The sequence below is a fragment of the Puntigrus tetrazona genome, chromosome 7, assembly GCF_018831695.1.
Source record: "Puntigrus tetrazona isolate hp1 chromosome 7, ASM1883169v1, whole genome shotgun sequence".
NCBI classification, from domain to species: domain Eukaryota; kingdom Metazoa; phylum Chordata; class Actinopteri; order Cypriniformes; family Cyprinidae; genus Puntigrus; species Puntigrus tetrazona.
In genome coordinates, this window is record NC_056705.1 from 20,109,108 (window position 1) to 20,128,896 (window position 19,789).

At 38.6% G+C, this 19,789-nt stretch overlaps 1 protein-coding gene across 4 annotated transcripts in view; it reads left to right on the top strand.

The window, feature by feature from the left end:
• The window catches only part of plekhg4 (pleckstrin homology domain containing, family G (with RhoGef domain) member 4), a 74,649-nt gene that overhangs the window by 49,044 nt on the left and 5,816 nt on the right, over positions 1–19,789 (top strand). For all 4 annotated transcript variants that reach the window (XM_043245192.1, XM_043245193.1, XM_043245195.1 and 1 more), the window contains exons 11-14: positions 2,792–2,930; positions 3,479–3,601; positions 3,885–4,076; positions 17,596–18,512. In XM_043245192.1, the coding sequence (XP_043101127.1) occupies positions 2,792–2,930; positions 3,479–3,601; positions 3,885–4,076; positions 17,596–18,512 (1,371 nt within the window). The remainder of the gene's footprint in view (positions 1–2,791; positions 2,931–3,478; positions 3,602–3,884; positions 4,077–17,595; positions 18,513–19,789) is intronic.

Consider the following 19,789-nt stretch of genomic DNA (forward strand, 5'->3'; position numbering starts at 1 on the left):
TCCAAGGCAACATGGCCTATCCATTTCTGTGTAGAAAAGGCATACTTAAAGCGTTATTTAAAAAATAAAAATAGTTTTACATGTAATTAATTGAATACAGAACAGATATTTATAACTATAAATGACTAGAAATTAGATTTACATAACATTTGTATGTAGTATGCATACTCATTATTAAAGTCCTTTTTCATATATTAAAATCAGTTGAAAATGTATTCATGTGAGTTCCTGGCCCTGTAGAACATTGCAAATAAGCCCCCAAGAAAGTACCAGTAAGTATGCAGCCTAAATAGGTTCACTAGGTTTTGGAACAAAATTGTACAATTGTGAGAGACAATGAGAATGACAAACAAGAGAGGGATAATGACAGACAAAAAAAAGTGTTTAGAGCGTGGGAGAGCATGTTCAGACCTCTGATGATCAGGGCTGGGTTCAGCTCAAGGTTGAGGGAGTGTGAATGTTATTTCCCACAGCCGGGCCAAGAGAAATGTCTTTATCTGCACACAATCATTTCATCCTGAAACATACACACATAATCTCAGAGCTAAACAGACACCAGTATGCACATGTGTCTGTCTCTGATAACATATAATATGGTTTGGATGCAGCAGAGCTCTGGTGCTGCTTCCTGTTTGACTTTGCTTAAAACACACAGGCATGTCTGCTCCGGCTTGCTCAAGCACACTTTCAAAGTCTCCTGCTCAGACACAGACACTCAGGTTTGGTGTTTGTGAGGGTCTCTGCTGATAAAGGCCAGTGGGTTGCTCATTGAGAATGAGGGTTTCACTTTAGGTTTCCCACAGTCTTCATCTACTTAATAAACATGCAAGGGGCAGGCATCTAAGCCAGCCTCTCAGGTTCTGTAACCTATCTTTTCATCTCCTTCCCTTTTGTGCCATTCTTATTAGATGAAATTAGGCTGTGCATGAACTTCAGGTTGCTCATTTGCTGTCTAACGAATGCCAAAATGAAACCTTAGCTGTCTGAGCTGCTCACACACACAAACGCATCACCTGGATGCTGACAGACACACAAAGGGCTCAATCTCACAGGTGTGACTGAGTCTAAAGTGCTTGACAATAGTGAACAAATCCGGCCCTTTTTCTGTGTTCATGACACTGTCCTCTTCCCTCACACATAATCCTTCTCAGTCTAGACTTTGTCTTTTTAACGCTTCCTTTGGACTTCCTTTGAACTTTGACCCATTGCTTGGAATTATTACACTGTTACTCACTGGTGGTCCTACAAGCTGCTGATTTATGTTTCAAATATGGCCTAAATAGGTATTTTCCCTCTTTTTATTTTCTCTATAGTCCTTGGCAAACAGCTTAATATATAGTTAATAATAAGAAGAATAATCAAAATAATTCTCATTATTAATCCTTAATAAATAATATAGTCTAATAATAAGAATTATTATTTTATTATTAGAAATTATAACATTTAATTTAATAATATAACAATGATAATTAGGTATATTGTTATTAGTGCTTATTGCTGTTTCTTATTAGTAGTATATTGCATTTACTTTAATTAAATACTCTATTGAATAGAGGTACAGATATCTATATGTATGGTATATAGAATATATATAACACATTTAATCACTAATATGTTTATTCATCGTTTATTTATTTAGTCTATACCAAACGCAAGTTAATCAGCAGTAGAATGAAAGCTTCATTGAGCTGAAAATGAAGGCTTCTGATTTTTCATACATCCTTAGCTCTCTCACTCACTCTTTTGTCATTCTCCGTTGCTGGAATGTCTTTGATATGTCCTGCATGCTGTGATAACCCGTGTTTGCTCTGGGTGTGTGCTGTGAAGAATTGGTGGTTTTGGACTGATTTTGAGGTCACTGGTTCGCCTCTCATTGTGTGTAATACTCAGGTTGTTTCCAACACTTACATCAACCAAAACCCTAAAGTTCATGCCAAATTATAATTTAATAATACTTTCCAATCCTTTTTCTGTGGAACTCTGTTGCAGCTCTTTTCTATACTCTGTTCAGTGTTCACTGTTAACTATTGAAAATGTGAATATGCATATATGTGTATCTAACAGCAGGGGGCACAGTTCGGTATGGCTGTGTTGTTGTGCATGTGCCACATGTCTGTCTGCATTACTAAGTCTTACTTGCTTTGATAAGTATTCTGGCAGTCAAATAGGAATGTGGCACTTTTCATAAATTGTTCTGTATTCTAATATTGACACTGGTGTTATGTTTGGATCAAAGAAAGGATCACTCTTTGACTGAGTTAGTTGGCATGAGGGGAAATGTTGTATAAATGTTTGACTGGAGCACAATACAGTATTGTGTAAGTGAACTACAGCAGTGATGAAGTCATCCAGTAGACATCAACCTCTGTGCTGCTGTGCACAGTGTGCTCTGTCAGTGTATATCACAAAGCTGGCAATTCACACAAATTTATTTTTAAAGTTTATAGTTAATTTATAGTCTCTTTCTTTTGTCAAACAACACGCAAACAGCTCTTTTCCATACTATCTTCCATTGCCAGACCTTTCTCTAAAACCAACTTGCCCATCTACTTACATTCAAACTCTAAAAACCTGGCCCAATCAATGCGTTCTGTAAGGCTGTCTTAACCAATGAGACGAGTGTTCTACAAGAGTGTCTCAGCCAATGAGATGTGAGTCCTGCAGTCAGTGTTTTCTCCAAGCTTAGATGATTGTAGTTTTTCTTGGGATTAGAAACAAGCTCAAGACTTCAATGACAATGTGTAGATTTCATTTAATGTGCTAAAGAAATTCTGTCGGTGTGCGCTTTTAGAGATGCCATCGAGAGCGCAGGCTGTCTCTACAACCAAGTGGACGAGTTGGTTCACAGACTGGTGATGCTGTCCAACAAATGCACACAGGAACTGGAATTCATAATGGAGTTTAAGACTCTGGAGGAGGGATTCAGAGAGGTGAGGACTGAAGTTTTGCACTTGCTATTATCAACTGTATATGAGACGCAGCAAGTAATACTTATTCTTTACTGTGACAATTTCTTATATTTGCTTTAAAAATAAGTTGATTCATGTTATATTAAATCCTTTATAAATATACATTAAGTATTATGCCTTACATTCAACCACAGGTTCACTGTGTATTCATAAAGAGCTGCACAGAAGCACACTAACTCACAAACAGCCTTGCTAAGCTACACACTGACCTGGTGATTTATTCTTCTGATTGTTTTAATGGATGATTGTGCCCAGCAGGCAGAAAGAGGGGAACAAATCTCGTTGGCAAGGTTATAGTGGAAGCTGCTGAAACAGATTAGCTAAGCGCGCACACACATTCGTGCACTTCATGAGAAAGTGTAATCTAGCGCCACAGCATCTGTATCAGATGACAGACACGTGAAGGATGTGTTTGTGCGCTTACGTTTCAAGTCTACTGTCACGAAGAAGAAAGAGTATAAATATGTGGCATTCAGCAGAAATAACTGTTTGTGTATGTTGTCTCTAAGGTGAGTCAGTGGATAGAAGAAGTGGGCGAGACTCGTCTGCAGACACTGAGTGAGCTGGAAGATTCCTTGGAGCAGTTACATCATAAACAGACTGTCTTCAGAGAATTTTACACAGCTGCATATGTATGTCAACTCTTATTAAACATCTTTTACATAGCGCTTTTTACCTCCTGCATGTTGTTTCTCTTTTTTATTGTGTGTAGTCTTCATATTTAGTCCTCATAACAAATGTCTTATGGTGTTTTTATTTGAACTAAGAGGTAATATTTTACAGCAGGTGTCAAACATTTGCTTTATTATGTCAACATGAGCTTCGAGAGCGTTTGTAACTGTTCACATGTAGTCACCTCAGTCGCACCCTCTGCTTTCATATCAGTTCACTGTGTAATTCTGGGTGTGTGTTCAGGAACACTGTAAGAGTGGAGAAGCTCTCCTTAAGCGCTTAGAGAAGTGGGAGGACGTGTCTTCTGCAGAGCTGCAGGTGTACGAGGTGAAAGTACGCTCATTCTGGGTCCATCTACACGATTTCTCCCAGCGAGTAGAGGACACCAAAGATAAAATTGACAAGACTGTTCAACTCTATGAGTTCTTTGACAAGGTGAGTGGTCATTAGTTGCTCAAAATATGAAGTTCTGTCTTTCTGTTTTTAATTTTACTACTAAGACTCAAGCTTTTTATTTTTATATTACGTTTGTCTTGCTACTTGTGTAGAGCTTGAACAGCTTATAGCGTTTTTTTATCTGTTTTATCTATTGTATTGTAGTGTTTGAAAAGTTACACGTTTTCAGAGATAATTTGTTGAAAATGTTGTTTGTTGTCCGATTTCTAAATGGTTTATAGATAGGATAGTTCACCAAGACATGAGAATTAACTTCATACATTTACTCACCAACATGTTTCTGTATGAAAGACTTTCTTCTGTGGAACACAAAAGAAGGACAGTAGTTTTTTTCTTTAACACAATAAAAGTCACTGGGGTGCAGTATTTTTGAACCCTGTTTAGTTTTGAAATATCTTTTGTTGTGTTTAGCAGTAATCATACAAGTTTGGAATGACATGAGGGTGAGTAAATGATAAAAGAATTTTCCTTTTTGGGTGACCTATCCCTTTAATTATATGCACTGGGTTGTTTGAGGCTTTACTAGATATTGGTTATTAAGAGATTACTCAGTATAGCAGTACTGCTTTCTAATTATAAGGCGTGTAAATTGTTCAGAATTATTACCTTGATACATAAATTCATCAATTTGTGGTCATTGTAACCTGTCTCACTAGTGCATTTCAGTCAGCTTTCAGTGCATATTTAATTATTTATAAGTTTTGCACTTCTCTTTTGCTGTAGTATTTCCTGATTATTTTTTTTCATATTGTAGGCATATCTTAAGTCGTATCATAGGTTGTTCTTACAAGACTCTTTCTTCTTTTCTGAAAAATGAATGTGGCTTCAGTTAATTTCACTTAGTTTGAAAATTAAGTTAAGTCTAAATTAGGTTTCCCTATAATCAAGTGGGCTTAGCTCCGCAACCTTCTAAATAGTGCTGGCGACCCCTGGTGGGGGTCTTGACCCCCAGGTTGTTAAACCTTGTCTTGTTGAACACTATCTGTTTTCATATATATATATTTATTCTTCTAGTTTTCTTCCTATAGTAAGGGAACCTAACATTTATAATCATAGAGACTTTTAACAAATTAAGCCCACCTTGCAAATCCTGTTCCCAAACAATTATAAAATTGGTATCACAATTTTGGGTTAAAGGTACTAAGAAGTGTTAAGTAAAATGGAGGGATTTTTCATGTGTTTTTCCATCAGGCTGTGGTTCCTCTAAAGAGAATACAGTGTTTCTAATGCACCAGCTATTACGGAAATCCTTGACTGTCAGTGATGTCAGGCAAACAAACACTTTCACACGAACACAAACACACATGCACGATTGTCTCTGTGATCCGACCATTGTTTTTTTCCTCTGCAGTGACACTGGTTGAGTCTTTCTTCAGTGTTCCCCCTGAGCCCCAGCAGGGACAGATGGTCCAGTTGGCTGACCGCTATCAGATTTTATCATTAGCATAATCATAGTGCTCTTTACTGACTCATCAGATCATCCAAATATAGACTCTTTGGCCTGTTGGCATGACAACCTCATCCAATCCCTGTCCTGCCGTCTGTTGGCATATTGACAAAAGTTGGCAGTATATTTGTGTATAATTCAAAGCTTTTAATTGTGTATAAATCAAAAGCTGGCTTAGTTTACATTCACTACATGTTCCTAGATCAGTCTCTGATGGAGCACGCATTTGTCCTCTTTAGTCTTCAGCACTGCAGACTCTTTGTGTCGTTGTGTTAGGATTCATGATGACACTTGTGGAACTCAGTGGCGTCATCAGACTGGCTTGCATGAATGCTTATTCACACCACCTGTCCTTTCGCACTCATTCCTGTGCGTGTCATTTCTTGCTTTTGATCATACTCATGAATTGAACCACACTGGTGTGTTCGTGGTACAAAAGTAAACAGGTGTATATTAGCCTTGTGTGAGCGTTATTTGCATATATGTGTTTGGGCAGAGTCTGTCTTGTTTTTCTGTAAGTGACCACATGCTAGATTTGATTTATCGTTGATGACGGATTGGCTCATCCCAGATTTAGAAACCGACTGTTTTAGTGTGTTGCCTACCAACCAATCCGAACACGACTGATGAGCAGGCCAGTGTGGATTGTGGTCATCAAACACAATGGGTATGCTATGACAGCTGAGGCTGAGAGAAACCACAGGACACGAGACTCCATTCATCCAACAGGACAACATGAATGAATGAGCGAGAAAGGTTTCTGTGGTCTCAGAAGACCTGAAAAATCATAGAATTGTAAAGTTGTGGTATTTAATTCATGGAAAAGTCATGGGAATTGGAATAAATACACTAAATTGTTATTGAAATATTTGTAGCAAATGATAAACTTTTTCCATAATAAATGGACATCTAGTTTTGCTCTAAAATATAACATCCCTGTTAAAATGTTTGGGGTAAGAACAAACTTTAAATTTCTTTGGTTTGCCAAGGTTTTATTTATTTGATCATAAACAGAAGAAAACACAGATACTGTGATTTATTATTACATATACATGTAGATTTTTCAAAATATGTACTGTATGTGTGTGTTTTTATATATACATGATAAATGTACAGTACACAGTACAGTACAGCGCACACACATATATTATGTGAACAAACATTTTTATTTGGGATGAGATATTCTTTTGGACAGCACTACTATTTACAGTGTAGCTCATTCCTGTGGTGATAAAGCGATATTTTAAAGAGGTCTTAAATTAATTAAGAAATAACAATAACTTAACTTAACTTACCCTGAACTGGTAGTAAATCAGCTAGAAATGTTCCATGTGAGTTAAGAAAATATTCTATAGAATTGACAGATTTCATTTTTGTGTGACCTCTAAGGTATTACTTCAAAATAAATATCTAAAGTGAATCAGTCAGTGTGAATGAATTAATTTACTCTGACCTTACTGGGCTCTGTATGAGCTCACTGACACACATTGGGTGACAAACATAATATTGGCAATCTATTGTCTGGATCAGAGCCCTGCAGGCAATCACAGCAGCCAGCAGTGCAGAAAGTGACAGCGAAGCTGTGAGCATCAGCCCAGTGATACAGCCCGAGGCACAGCAGACAGTAGAGCTCAATGTGTGAGACAGAGTCCTTTCTACTCCAGATGGTCTGCGTGTGTAAGAGGGCAGAGAGTGAGGAATCACAAAGGTGGTGTTTGATGTGAGGATACGGGCAAACTGACTGTATTGACCGTAATGCTCATCTTTGCAAGCCAGTGTGGAACTGTTGTTGTTGAAGATTTTTCTTTGGTTGCCCCACTGCATTATATTTTACATTTCATTTCAACTTTCATATTAGTGTTTGAAAATGCAGGTGTTACTCATTTATATGATGCTACTAGAAAGCTAATTTTCTCTTTTGTTTCACATGGCTTTAAGCATAAAAACATACAATCAATCAGACATTGCAAGTCAAAGGAAATGGCACCTCTATGTTGTCATTATAATGATAATACGGCAGTACAGCTGAATGAGCGCACTACAGGCTTCTGTTCAGAGAGGATGAGCATATTTATGCCCACTCACAGGGAATGTAAATGAATGAATCTCACAAAGACATGCTCAAGTCACATTTTACCTGAAATTAAAAAATAATTTAAAATACATATTGCATAAAGAAGCATCTGCTTCAAGATTTCTTGGCAATTAAGAACATTTTAATATCCTTTAATGTTTTTTTAATGCATCTAGACTTACCGAAATGCATTTATTTTTGTAATTCACATTATACTCAATGGTTCTGTTTAAAATTTTAATGTTTTTATGTTATTTTAATATTACTTATACTTTAATATTACTTGTATATATGTGTGTGCGTGTGAGTGTTTGTGTTAGTATTAAATACATTTTAGTTTAGGTTTTAAACATTTTTTTTTATTACTTTTTTCGTTCGTTTTTTTTTTTTTTTTTTTTTTTTTTTAGCTTTGATGTGTTTTTCCTTTTAGTTTTAGTTGCAGCAAGTTAACATTTCTAATCTCCATTTGTAAGTTTTTCATGTTTATATTTTATTGTAGCTTTAAGAATTTTTTTGACTAATTTTAGTTAACAATAACAACTGAAAACCACTTTGATTGTCGTTACTGTAATAGTTTTGTATATACATAAACACTTTTTTAATGTAATTGCAATTATAATATAAGCTTCATTTTCTTTCAGCAAAAAAACTAATCTTGCTTCTGCACATGAAGGAAATATTTAATTAGTTTATTTCAATTTTCTATGTATTTTTATTTAAGGTAATTTATCATTTGAGCAAATCCAGCAGTGACACATGCAGCAGTTGTTGTATTGGAATAATGTGCGCAACATACTGTGAACGGTTGAGTATTGATCAGGATATTGATACTCCCATGTCTCTAAGGATTGAACTCTTTTCCCCACACGCCTTCTGTTGCTGTTTTCCTCTAATCCACCTCTAACTGGGTTTAGTCAAGAAGACACAACCACAAAAACAGATATAGTTTTGACCATGCTGCACCTCACGTAATTATACCAGTCGCTTCATTAGTGTGTATATCGGTGTGTTTATGAATCATCGGATGGGCCTCATTCTGCCCTTCCCATCACCACTCTGGATTTTTTCACTCCATTCACAAGGTCCAGTTAGCACCAGCGTGCCAAGTTTCAGTCATCGCTCTGCCGTCTTTCCTTTGCCCTTTCTGGTGAGGGGCTTTGTAGTGTTGTTGACAGACACCCTCCTGTCCCATCCCCCCTTCCCTCTCTGCCCTCTACCCCCTCCGACCCCTCTAGTGAAGTTGCTGGGGCAGACCCATCTGGTATTTAGACTTGCATTTGCCTGTGAATAGCAGGGAGGTGGGGAGAGGAGGGGAGCGGGCGCCACTGGCTCTCTCTCAGTTACTTTGTCATTCTGAGAGAGAGAGAGAGAGAGAAAAGGATGACCGCCGCCGCTCCGTGCTCTGCTCATGGGACCACCAGCGTCTTAGCTGAGCAGGAAAACGGATATAGCCATGCAGAGGTAGGAGTTTACAGGAGCATTATCCTGATTAAAACAAGATTGTTGACTGATATGCAGTGCTTTTAGTGATGCACAGGAAGTTTGTTTATTTTTTAATCTTTGAAGACTTGTCAAGTCTTGCATTTCTACTGTAACAGATGTTGTTTCTCACGAGAGGCCACTGTAATTGAAAGGCCAACTGAAATGATGCTCAAAACACTTTTGAATAGAGCTCTTCTGGTGTCTATGAAGAGTTTCTTACTCTTCAGTCAATCTCCACCCCCTACTTTCTGGCTCTCTTCATTCCCCTGTTCATTCATGCACTGGTAAAGTGTGTATGTGAGGGAAGCTCAGGCTGTAAGTGTGTGAACCGTAGTGTTTTTAATAGAGTTTCCTCTCTGCATGTGGTATTGACCAACATTTCTCACACAGCTTAGACTGGAGTTTGGTGCCCTGGGCAAATGGCCACATCAGGAGGTTTATGCCATCTATTATCTCAGTGTAACTCCACACCTTGTTAGTCAGATCATTATGGAAGTGGATTACTTTACAACAGCTTTGCGCCAGGAGCATGTTTCGAAGATGGATGATCTACACGCAGACTAATAGATTTTTGTCATTCAGCTCATCTAAGGTGACTTGTACGGTTGTGACGTCAGTGTGTCTTTACTTACTTTCCAGCCCACGGGACGTTTCTACTGTTGCGTGTGTTAGAGTGTTTGCTTTATAAAGCATCCTGTAGTGTGATTTGATACTGTGAAAGTGATATATCAATGGGGATTGCTTGAAGACTACACTGGAAGTACAACTTCCCTTAGAATCCTGGGGACAGATAGTCATCAGATACAGTGATGCAGTGATAATCTATGATACAGTTCAAAGGTTTGGAGTCATTAAAATTACATATTAGAATAATTTTTCAAGGATCATCTGACACTAAAGACTAATGGCTGTTGACAATTCTGCTTTGCCCTCACAGGAATAATTTTTTATTTTAAAATATATTGTATAATGTATGTACAACCCCAAACTTTAGAGCGGTAGTGTACAATTCCTGTCAATCATGGTACATTTCAGCAAATTTTAGTATAAAATATCCTGTAAGTCATTTAGTTAGCATCTGGTTCAGTGTCTAAATGAATGTGTCTGCAGAAGTGGAGCTGTAAAAGTACCTATACATACCTGTAATAGAACAAATGTGTCTATGAGAATAGCTTATCATTTATTCCTAGGAAAAATGCACAATTTTCTGATTGCTTTCAGGTTACATTAAAGGCTTTCTTTAATATATTAGTATACTGACCATACAGCTTCTCTGAATGACTATGGGAGCTTTGGTTAGGGTTTGTTTGTCAGCATTAATCTTTATATTTTGTGTTTGAAATGAAAAAAAAAATACTGCTTTTATTCTGTCAGATGCCGAGTACTCAATGACCAAAGAAGTCAGGGGTCAGCTTTCCGTCATGGCCCTATTAGCCCCTGCTGGTAGAAGTTGTAACTGTACCATCTGGTTCCTCAAGAAGTTTCTCTATTGATCGCCAGTAGTAGTTTGATGACTTACCACTTAAACTCAAAGTACCAGAAAACATCAGAGGGGTGGCAGAGTGCATAGGGCCTAAGCTTTGGGAGTCGCCACAATCGCCTACTAGCCATAGGGAACACCGGGTCATTCAAAAAACGTCAGTTCAGCACCATAGTAATTTAACTTGTGTTGGCAGACACTTGTGTTATTTATTAGAAATGTTATTGAGGAATATGCTATTTTAATTTCATAAAACCTTTTTGTAGTTTCTTCATGTTTTTTTCTACACAATTTATAGTTTATTATTAGTTTATGTAGTTGATGATAATAAGGACCATGGTTTTACTTCTTGTGACCACCATCCTTTAGTCAGTTAAACTCTAGATACTTCTTTTTTAGTTCTAATGAATTTTAATTTAAGTAAAATGTTAATTCAGTAATGGCCTGATTAAAGATAGGCTTATTAGTGTCTCTTATAAGATTATTAGGTGCTTTTTATTTACAAATAAAGCAAATTCTTAAACGGAGATTCGCCCAATAATACATTTTTTTGTCATTTACTTAACATTGTTTTATTCCAAACCTGAATTTCTGTTTGTCTTTCTTTTTTCTGTGGAAAATAATTAGAGAATTCAATATTTTTTTGTCCATACAGAATAAATAAATGGTAACCAAAATGATTTGGTGACATTTTACAAAATCCTTTTTTGTGTTCAACAGAAGAAAATAATTTGGAACGAAATGAGGGCGAGGAGATTATTAATGTTTTGTTTATTTACTTATTTACTACAAACCCCAACCCCCCCATAACGTGATTTTGGAGGGGGCCCTGTGACATATTCATTGCACAGGGCCCAGAATTCCTAGCGACAGCCCTGATGGTGCATAATAGATGCTTTTGGATTGTAACGGTGCTCGTGCCAAAATAAAAAAAAATTGATTTGAGTGCATTTTTTGCCAATGATTAACTGACTTTCGCTGTAGTTAAACACTGATGTGGACACACGAACAAATGATTCTGTTTGAGACTCTTCAGAGAAAGTGTCAAAGTTAGTGGATTTTTGGAGGACAGTAAAGCATTAAGCAGGGGTTCAGACTGATCCCTGCTTAATTGGTTAAGAGAATGCAGGTGACTGCTTTGACATAGTCGGACCCCTAAATGGGAAAACTCGTTATCTAGTCACTTCTAGCATATGCCAGTCTCACTGAGCGTGTGCGTGCATTTATGACCCTGCTTACTAAAGAGCATCTCCTTGTCTCTTTTCTCCCCATCGTCCACGTCTTCACTAACATTTACAGACTATAGGATGTGCTTTTTCATAATGCTGCTTGACTGGGCCTGAGGCATGCGCCCCCCCATGTAGACCACCATTTCTGGACAGTTCCCCCCCAAAAACGCCAAACCCCTCTCTACACCTCATTGCCCCTCAAACCCCCAACGGACAACAGGAGACTGCACTCTGAGGGACAAAGCAGGCCCCATGCACTATTAATTAGGTGTGTCTGTCTTTTGTGGTGTTCTGATTGTCTCTCAGTCCCCGTGTCTCGCTCTTGTTGTGGCAGAACCTGGGGTTAGCACCTGTGGATACAAAACTCTGACCTCCACACCCTTTCACTGACCATAAATGAAAGATTATAAACAAATGTGTATGATGGTTGACCTCCCATGTGGCACTTATATAGTTCTGTAAAGAATAAGAGAAGGAAAGGGCGCAAAGTAAAAGGGCTGTCAGTTTTCTGTTCACAGCTTGTTAATGACATGTTGACTAATCTCTGGTGAGTTTGCACCTTGCACTCATTAGCCACCTGGATAGCATGTGCTTGGACACACAAAACACTTTAAAGAGCTGAGCACTGATGCACTTAGTCACAAAATAGACAGCAATTACATAAAATGTTAATAATGTGAACTTAGATTGACTTTTATTTAATTTATGTTATTTATTATCATTTAATTTTGTTAAACAATTGCAATTTTATTTTTTTTACTTATAAATTTAGTTATTTAAATGGAGACCTTTTTTATATATAAGTGCATCTAAAACAAGACCATTTGAATTCTGTGAACACTATTATTTTGCCATCATTTTAGGCTCAACAATTCCCTTTTTTTCAGTTAAGTAAAAGTACAAATGGAGCCAGCAAACCACTTTGGTCTTAAGTTAGATTTTCATGTAGGCTTGATTGTCATTTTTCTTTTTCGGGTTGGCTAATGTGTATTCCCTTAGGGCATGTGAGTGTTTGCGTGACCTATTAAGCTTTTCCAGGGCTGTGCACGCATGTGTGTGAGACGTTTAAGTAGCCACTCAGTCTGATCAGTGTTGTGATCGGGTTTGATTAATGCCACTTTGATAGTTCAAATGCAGCATGATTGGCTCGCTCTGCAGAACTCTTTTTCCCAGCCCCCTCCTTAGCACAGTTCAATTAAATTACACTCAGACAGAACAAAACGAAGCATACTGCTGTAATTTATTTATTTATTTTTTTCACACACATTCAAAGTGCAAACGCAAAGTGCCAACCAATGACCAGTCCTTTAAATAAGTTACACAATTGGAAAGAAAATAGTAATGATATTTCATAACTATCTGGTAACAATTCAAATTTTTGACTTTGAAGAATGTGCTGTGAGTTAATTTTTATGTTAAATACTTCAAATACTTAGCTTCCGCATTTTTGAGAATCAGTCCAAATTCTATATGTAACATTTGGAAGCTAGTCTTTTGTTTAGTCGTAAACGGTCTCACACTTGTTAGACATGCTAAAGCAGAATTATTTCCTGTTTTACCCATAAAATTGGCCTAATGGGCAGACCGTGGCAACTTAATAGTCTTCACGTGAGCATGCTAGCAACCAGGCTAAGGCAAAAAATCTGCAGAAGTCCCACAGTCTTCTCAGCTCCATTTTAACAAGCAATCATTACCCCCAGTAAAGCCAACCAACCCGTCCTATATCAGAAACAGACCCTGCCCTTTGCAGCGCAACAATTTGTTTCACATCTGTTCTTTATAGACAAACGTCTCGTGCCTTTTGAAGTATCAATGCTTATGCAGCAGTTAAACAGAATTTGCATCATTATGAGTCTTTTTCCTGCATCTGAATTGGAGTTGAAATAGAGAGGAAGTAGGAAATGAAGCTCTCGCAAAGGCCCAGCGCCTCTGACAGGCTTTTAGTGAGCAAAGAGCGTTTCATGGTATCTTTTGCTGTGGAGCAGCTGGAGCGTATGTGCTTCGCATAACTCTGCATATGCAACACGTTTATTAAACCGGAGAGAGTAGACCGCAATCGCATCTGTCACGGGCTGCAAGTCCCCTCCTCTGTGTGTGTGTGTGTGTGCGCATGCCATCGCTGAACTCTTCTTTCTTGAGCTTGATTCCTCCGGCTTTGACATTCATGAAGCTTTATAGGAAACACAGAAACGTTCCCCCCACAGTCGGCGCGTGCATACTTGCATGCGTCACCACTGACACGCACAACAAAAGAACAAAACCAAACTGAATCACAAAACTGCTGAAGCTTTCCTCATCAATCATACAACAGCATCAGGCATTAATTGATCGGTTTAAGATTAATGACCTTTACTGGGTTTTAGGTTCGGTGAATTTAATGCACCATTCTTTTGCTTTGAAAACCACAATTAGATTGAATTAGTCAAAATCACAGGGGCTAGTTATCATACAGGTGCCGTCTCTCTTGTGCTCTCCAGCCTTCTTCTTCTTCCTTTAGCATTCATTTCATTTTGTTTGCATTGCTTTAGATGGAGCTTTCAGATAGCATATGGCATCTGCTAGCATATGCTGTCATTTAACTCAAACGTTTTTTTCTTGCATTTATTATTATAACACAACAATATTTAAATAATAAATATTTTTATGTTAGCGTTGAATGGTGCTGTAAATATTTTAACATTGATTTGCTAATTTGAGTAAATAAAAATTTGGTTGAACTGGTCCCGGATGGCCTTCCTACTCTCTACAGGGTGGCTTCATTAAAAAGTCTTTCCTCTCACTCTCTGCAGCTTAGAGCAAATCAACCTTATTTTGCATTCCTTCTTTATTTGTTTCCCTCTCTTTCTTTCCATCCTCTTTCTCCAGAATTACTCATTCACATCCTGCTTTTTGGCTCAGGAGGGTCCCCCGTTTTACCATTCCTTCTTTACTTTGCGCTCAGAAAGAGTGGATCATTCCAGCCATAATGAAATGACAGCAGTATGCCAGGGCCTTGTGTCGGAGTTAAGCGTCCTGCCTGTAGTTTGGTGCTTTGAGTCCAGACCCGTTGAGTTACAGAGCAATAACTGTCAGAAGAATTTAAGCCTGTGCCTCCTAAAAAACCCAGTGTGCATAATACCCGCTCACATTTTGACGTGCGCTATCCTTTCAGGAAAAAACACATTCTTGGCATGGCTCAGACATGAGATCAGAGAGGGACTGATGTCATGAAAACCTTTCCTCCTTTTCGTGGTTTTCTTTTAGAGGAAATAATAAAAGATGCTTTCTTTCAAGTTTAAAACACTCCTCTTGACCCACTTAAACTGCAGCTAAGAGATTCATTTATGGAAGTGTACAAAAGCTCAGTCCAAGACTGGATCTGTCTCACTCCAACCGCTGTGTTTTAGCACATCTAACACTCTCTCTCTCCATTTCTCTGTGTTTCTCTCTCACTCTTTGTGCAGGCTTGAATAGCGGGGCCTTTAGAGGTGCCTCCCTCAGGCAAACTAATTCTGCTCTCACCAATCAGAGCCCCACCACACACACACACACACACACACACACACACCATTCACACTTCAAAGAGCCTCACATGCTAACCAACCAAACGATGATGTCATCCCATGCCCACAGTATCACGGGCATCATCAGATAGAGTGAGGAACTATATTGGGCTATAGATCAAAGCGTCCTCTTCATTTCATCAAGGGGAAAGAGCAGGGTGGGGGTATTTTTTCCACCAAAGGGGGTAGATTTGAGAGCTGGTTTGGAGTCTTTCTGCAGAACCTATGGTGGACTTTAACACCATCAACCTTTTGTGCTGTTTTACTGCAGTGCTTTACATTAGTTTGTGTTTCCCGTTTCTATTTCACACATCAGGAGGTAGTGGGTTGTTATGGAGAATTAACAGGACTTAAAGATTTCTGATGTCACTGACTGTTATTCAAGCAAAATGACTATCAATGTATTACGGTTATTGCAGAAATCTGTCAGATATCACAGAAAAAAAACCCGCACTTGATTGAAGTGGTGCTTTGTTGTGACAAATGCATTTTAAGGTAAAATTTTAGCTTTTGTTCAGTGAAATGAAAATTCACACAAAATGTTTTGCTTGTATTTATAATGAAAATGTCATAACTTCTGTTGAAATTTGCTGGACTTTAATCATTTATTCTGCATAAACGGTGCCCTCTGCACAATCAACTGCAAGCTTACATTCAGATCTGCCTCCATCCAATCAATAACCAATAGATGGGTTTTTCCTTAATATTTAATATTAATATTTAATGTATGTATTATTAGTAATATTTATATATTATTAATATATTTTTTGTCATTTTAATAATCCCTTTGAAGTAGTTTTTTATTTTAAAAGATCTTCAGTTGTATTTAACCTTTTATATTGCTTGAAAGACCCCAAACCACATTTTTATGACTGTTAACCAGGACCTCAAAATTCATTGTCACCGTCTGGTTCTCACTCATCAATTATGTCTCATTTGCCTCTTTTTGTGTGTTCTTTGTGTATGTCTCTCTCTTCTATCTGTTCTGTCACCTCTTAGCCTTGTGTATTGTTACTGTGGGCAGCTAAACTCTGACCCCTGCTCTTGTGAGAGACTTTAGTATCTGGGTGCCAAAGGCCCATACGCTGGCATGTGGCCTCCATGTCACCCTAACCTGAAAAAGAGACAGAGCCGAGGGGCTTGGAGAGCCAAGCGATGTCACATTACAGCTAAAGTAGATTGTGGAGGTTTTGTGTGTGCACAGAAAGAGAGGGAAGAGGGGGAGTTTTGCTCCTTTCTCAGGAATGTCTAAACACAACCCTGTGTTTGCAGTCAGTGCTGAAATGTGGGTGTGTGTGTGAGAGGTGGAAGGGGGTTGCGTTTGATCTGTTTTAATCCCCTCTGAAGTTTAACCACTCATTTCCCAGCATGGTGAGCACTTGTATACTCGCGATACAACCTGCCCGCCAGGATGCTGATGAAAAAAGTCTAAAAACTAAAAACAAGAGTGCTGCTTAGTTGATGTAACAGCATCTTGGAGTGTGAGAAGGGGCCATCAGATTTTCTCATAAATGGAAAGACAGCTAGTAAAGCGGTAGGCATGTGTCTTTGTGGCAGGGTGCTGTCACACGTAGTTGAAACTATAGGCCCTCCTGCTGCTGAGCTGCATGTTAAAACCTTCTTACCCAGACCTCCCAGCTCCTGGCTAAAAACCTCTTTATTTCATATGAAAGAAATGCTGGGAGGTTTCTCACTCTCTCCATCCTTTCCATACCCCCCACCATCACTGCAGTCTCTATTCTCAAATATGCATAAAACTTCTGATGTAACACATTGCCTTCATTCTCCCTTTTTTCCTTTTTTTTTCCCCTTTTGTTTTTATGTAAAAACAGAAAATGAACATAAAAAAATGTGTGTGTGTGTGTGTGTGTATATATATATATATATATATATATATATATATATATATATATATATAGTAAAAAAAGGATGAAAGTACAATTTTTTTACACTACACTTAAAAATACTAATATTTACTTGAGTAAAATCAGCCAGCTTTTATTTTGATGGATCGTGAATTGTGTTTTAATAATCTATATATATTGCAGAGCCTATATTTGTGCTTTTAGTTTAAAATGTAAATCTTACAGTATTACTGTCTAACATGTCAGTGCGTCTGGTCTAAATTCATTTACACAGCGCATTTTGATTTTGGTCGTGCATGCACACCTGCGTACTACTTATATGCACCCCTGACAAAAGTCAAACATCGCCTGACTCTTTTGTTTTTTCTCTCACTTTTAGGCATATGAATGGGCGCTAGAGGGCATGCGTCATTTGGCGTGTGTTAGTATGGAGGAATGTGGCATGTCTGAGAAATGTCAGAGCGTTATCACAAGTTTGGAGACCTATCGCAGTCAGCACCCCCCGATCCCCGACTCACACTTCCAGGAGATGAAGGACCTCGCTGGGGAATTGAAGAGTGAGCAGGGACTCAAGCAGTGGAAGTTTGCCTGGTCCAAGTGTCAGGAGACAAAACAGATGTTTGAGAAGAAGCTGGAGATGGCCCTGCGCACTCGACGCGAGGGCGACTCCAGATCAGCGAGGAGTGACTCCTCTCGCCGAAACTCAGACTGTAGCGCTAAAGCTCAAGAGCGTAGCAGTAGCATCTCCTTCTCGTGTCGGAAAGCGTTTGGTGGCGGCTGGGGGAGGGAGAGACTTTCCTCACAGTCCAGCTTGTCCTCCACTCCTAGCAGTCCTTCAGGCATTCGCATGGACAGCCGTGACTCTGTCCGAACCCCGACAGGAAGTCCATACAGCATTGAGCACAGAATCCCCCACAGCACCCCTGTCAGATCCCACAGGCTAACACGCAGCATCTCCACAGACGAGTCTCCACAGCGGCCACAATTGGAGGGGCAGGCATGTTCTACAAGCCCAAGCCTCACTTCTGTAGAACCAAACCGCAGGGTTTTGCGGAAGACCCAGAGCTTTGATACGGCCGGTAGTGAATCTGTGTCACGGTACGGGACCTGTCAGAGAACTCTGAGTGAGCCTGCACGGAGAGGAAACACAGGGGTGTTCATCAAGGGTCTGGAGGTGAGCAGCACTGAAGTGATCGATCGGCCGTACAGCCCACGACTGCCGCCCATGCATGGATGGTCTTCTGTTGATTCACACCGCAGCGGGAGTCCTGCACCAGAAGGACGCAGCAAGGGCAGGTGGGTACAAGTTCTAACATACAATCACTTGCTGTAACATAAGTACAGTCAGCTCGGGAGGTCTGCAGGTCATCGACTGAAGCATGCTTCAGCTTAAAACCACTTAATATATATCCACCTCTTTATGATAGCTGTGTGACACTCACACTGGAAAAATGTGTTGTTGTAAAAGAATAGGAGCAACGATGCTGCCAATAACACACTGTGTTTTTTACAAGACAAGAACACAGTCAAGGGGGTACCCTTAGGGGTCACTGAAGAGTCCATGGAAGAGCAAAACAAACAAAACAAAATAAAACAAAAAATTCAAACGAACAATTTAGCTGCTGTCAGATGAGATGTTGATAGGCTTAATTATGAATAAATGATATCATTAATATTGTTAGATGCTATTTTAAGTATGAATATATGCATTTATATTAAATTATAATGTTGAATTGGATTGGAAATATTATCTTTGTTAAAAAGTGTAAGCGTTGAAAATTGTCCAGATATTTTTTAACTGTATTTCAATTGACTAAATGAATATTTTTTTGAACAACATATTATCAGTGTATAAAATTATACTTTTTTTACACATTACAAAAGCGTCTCTATACAAGAAAATGTACAGTGTAGCTTTTTTCTTTTTTTTTGTATATATAGACTAAATTGTGACATATATAGACTAAATTGTGTTCGTAATGTGTGCATATGTATCATATTAAACGGTCACAGCCCCATAATCCTCTGAATCTCCAAGGATGTGTTTTCCAGCTGTGGTCCCTCTGGTCACCCTCTTAGGAAACTTTTCCAGGTGGGCGCTGGTCCTCTGGGCTTTGAAGTGGTGGGGAGCCTGTTTTATGTTGTGTTCCTCTTCACAGGAGAGATGGATGGAGTTAGCTAATTATATAGATGTCTTAAGGAGGTCTCTACATCTGTGTGTCTTCTTATCAAAACACATTTCTCTGCTTTACTCTCTGAGATTGCAGTACAGAGGTGATGTTGACACAGTTTTTCAGGCAGAAATAACAAAAAACATGCTGTTAGCCTCTGTGTGGTCCAGTTACTGCAAATATTTAAGACTAACGAAAAACAAATCTAATAAGAATGCAATGTAAGATTAATGTAAATGCATTAAACATCACCTGATTTTTCTCATGTTCAACAGGTGAGTGCTGTAGAAGGTAAAAGTACTATAAGTAATGTAAAACAATGTAAGTAAATATAAGACAGTCAAACAATAGGTGTTCTATGCCTGTCATTTATTTTGAGCATTCATGTTTGCTTTTATCAGG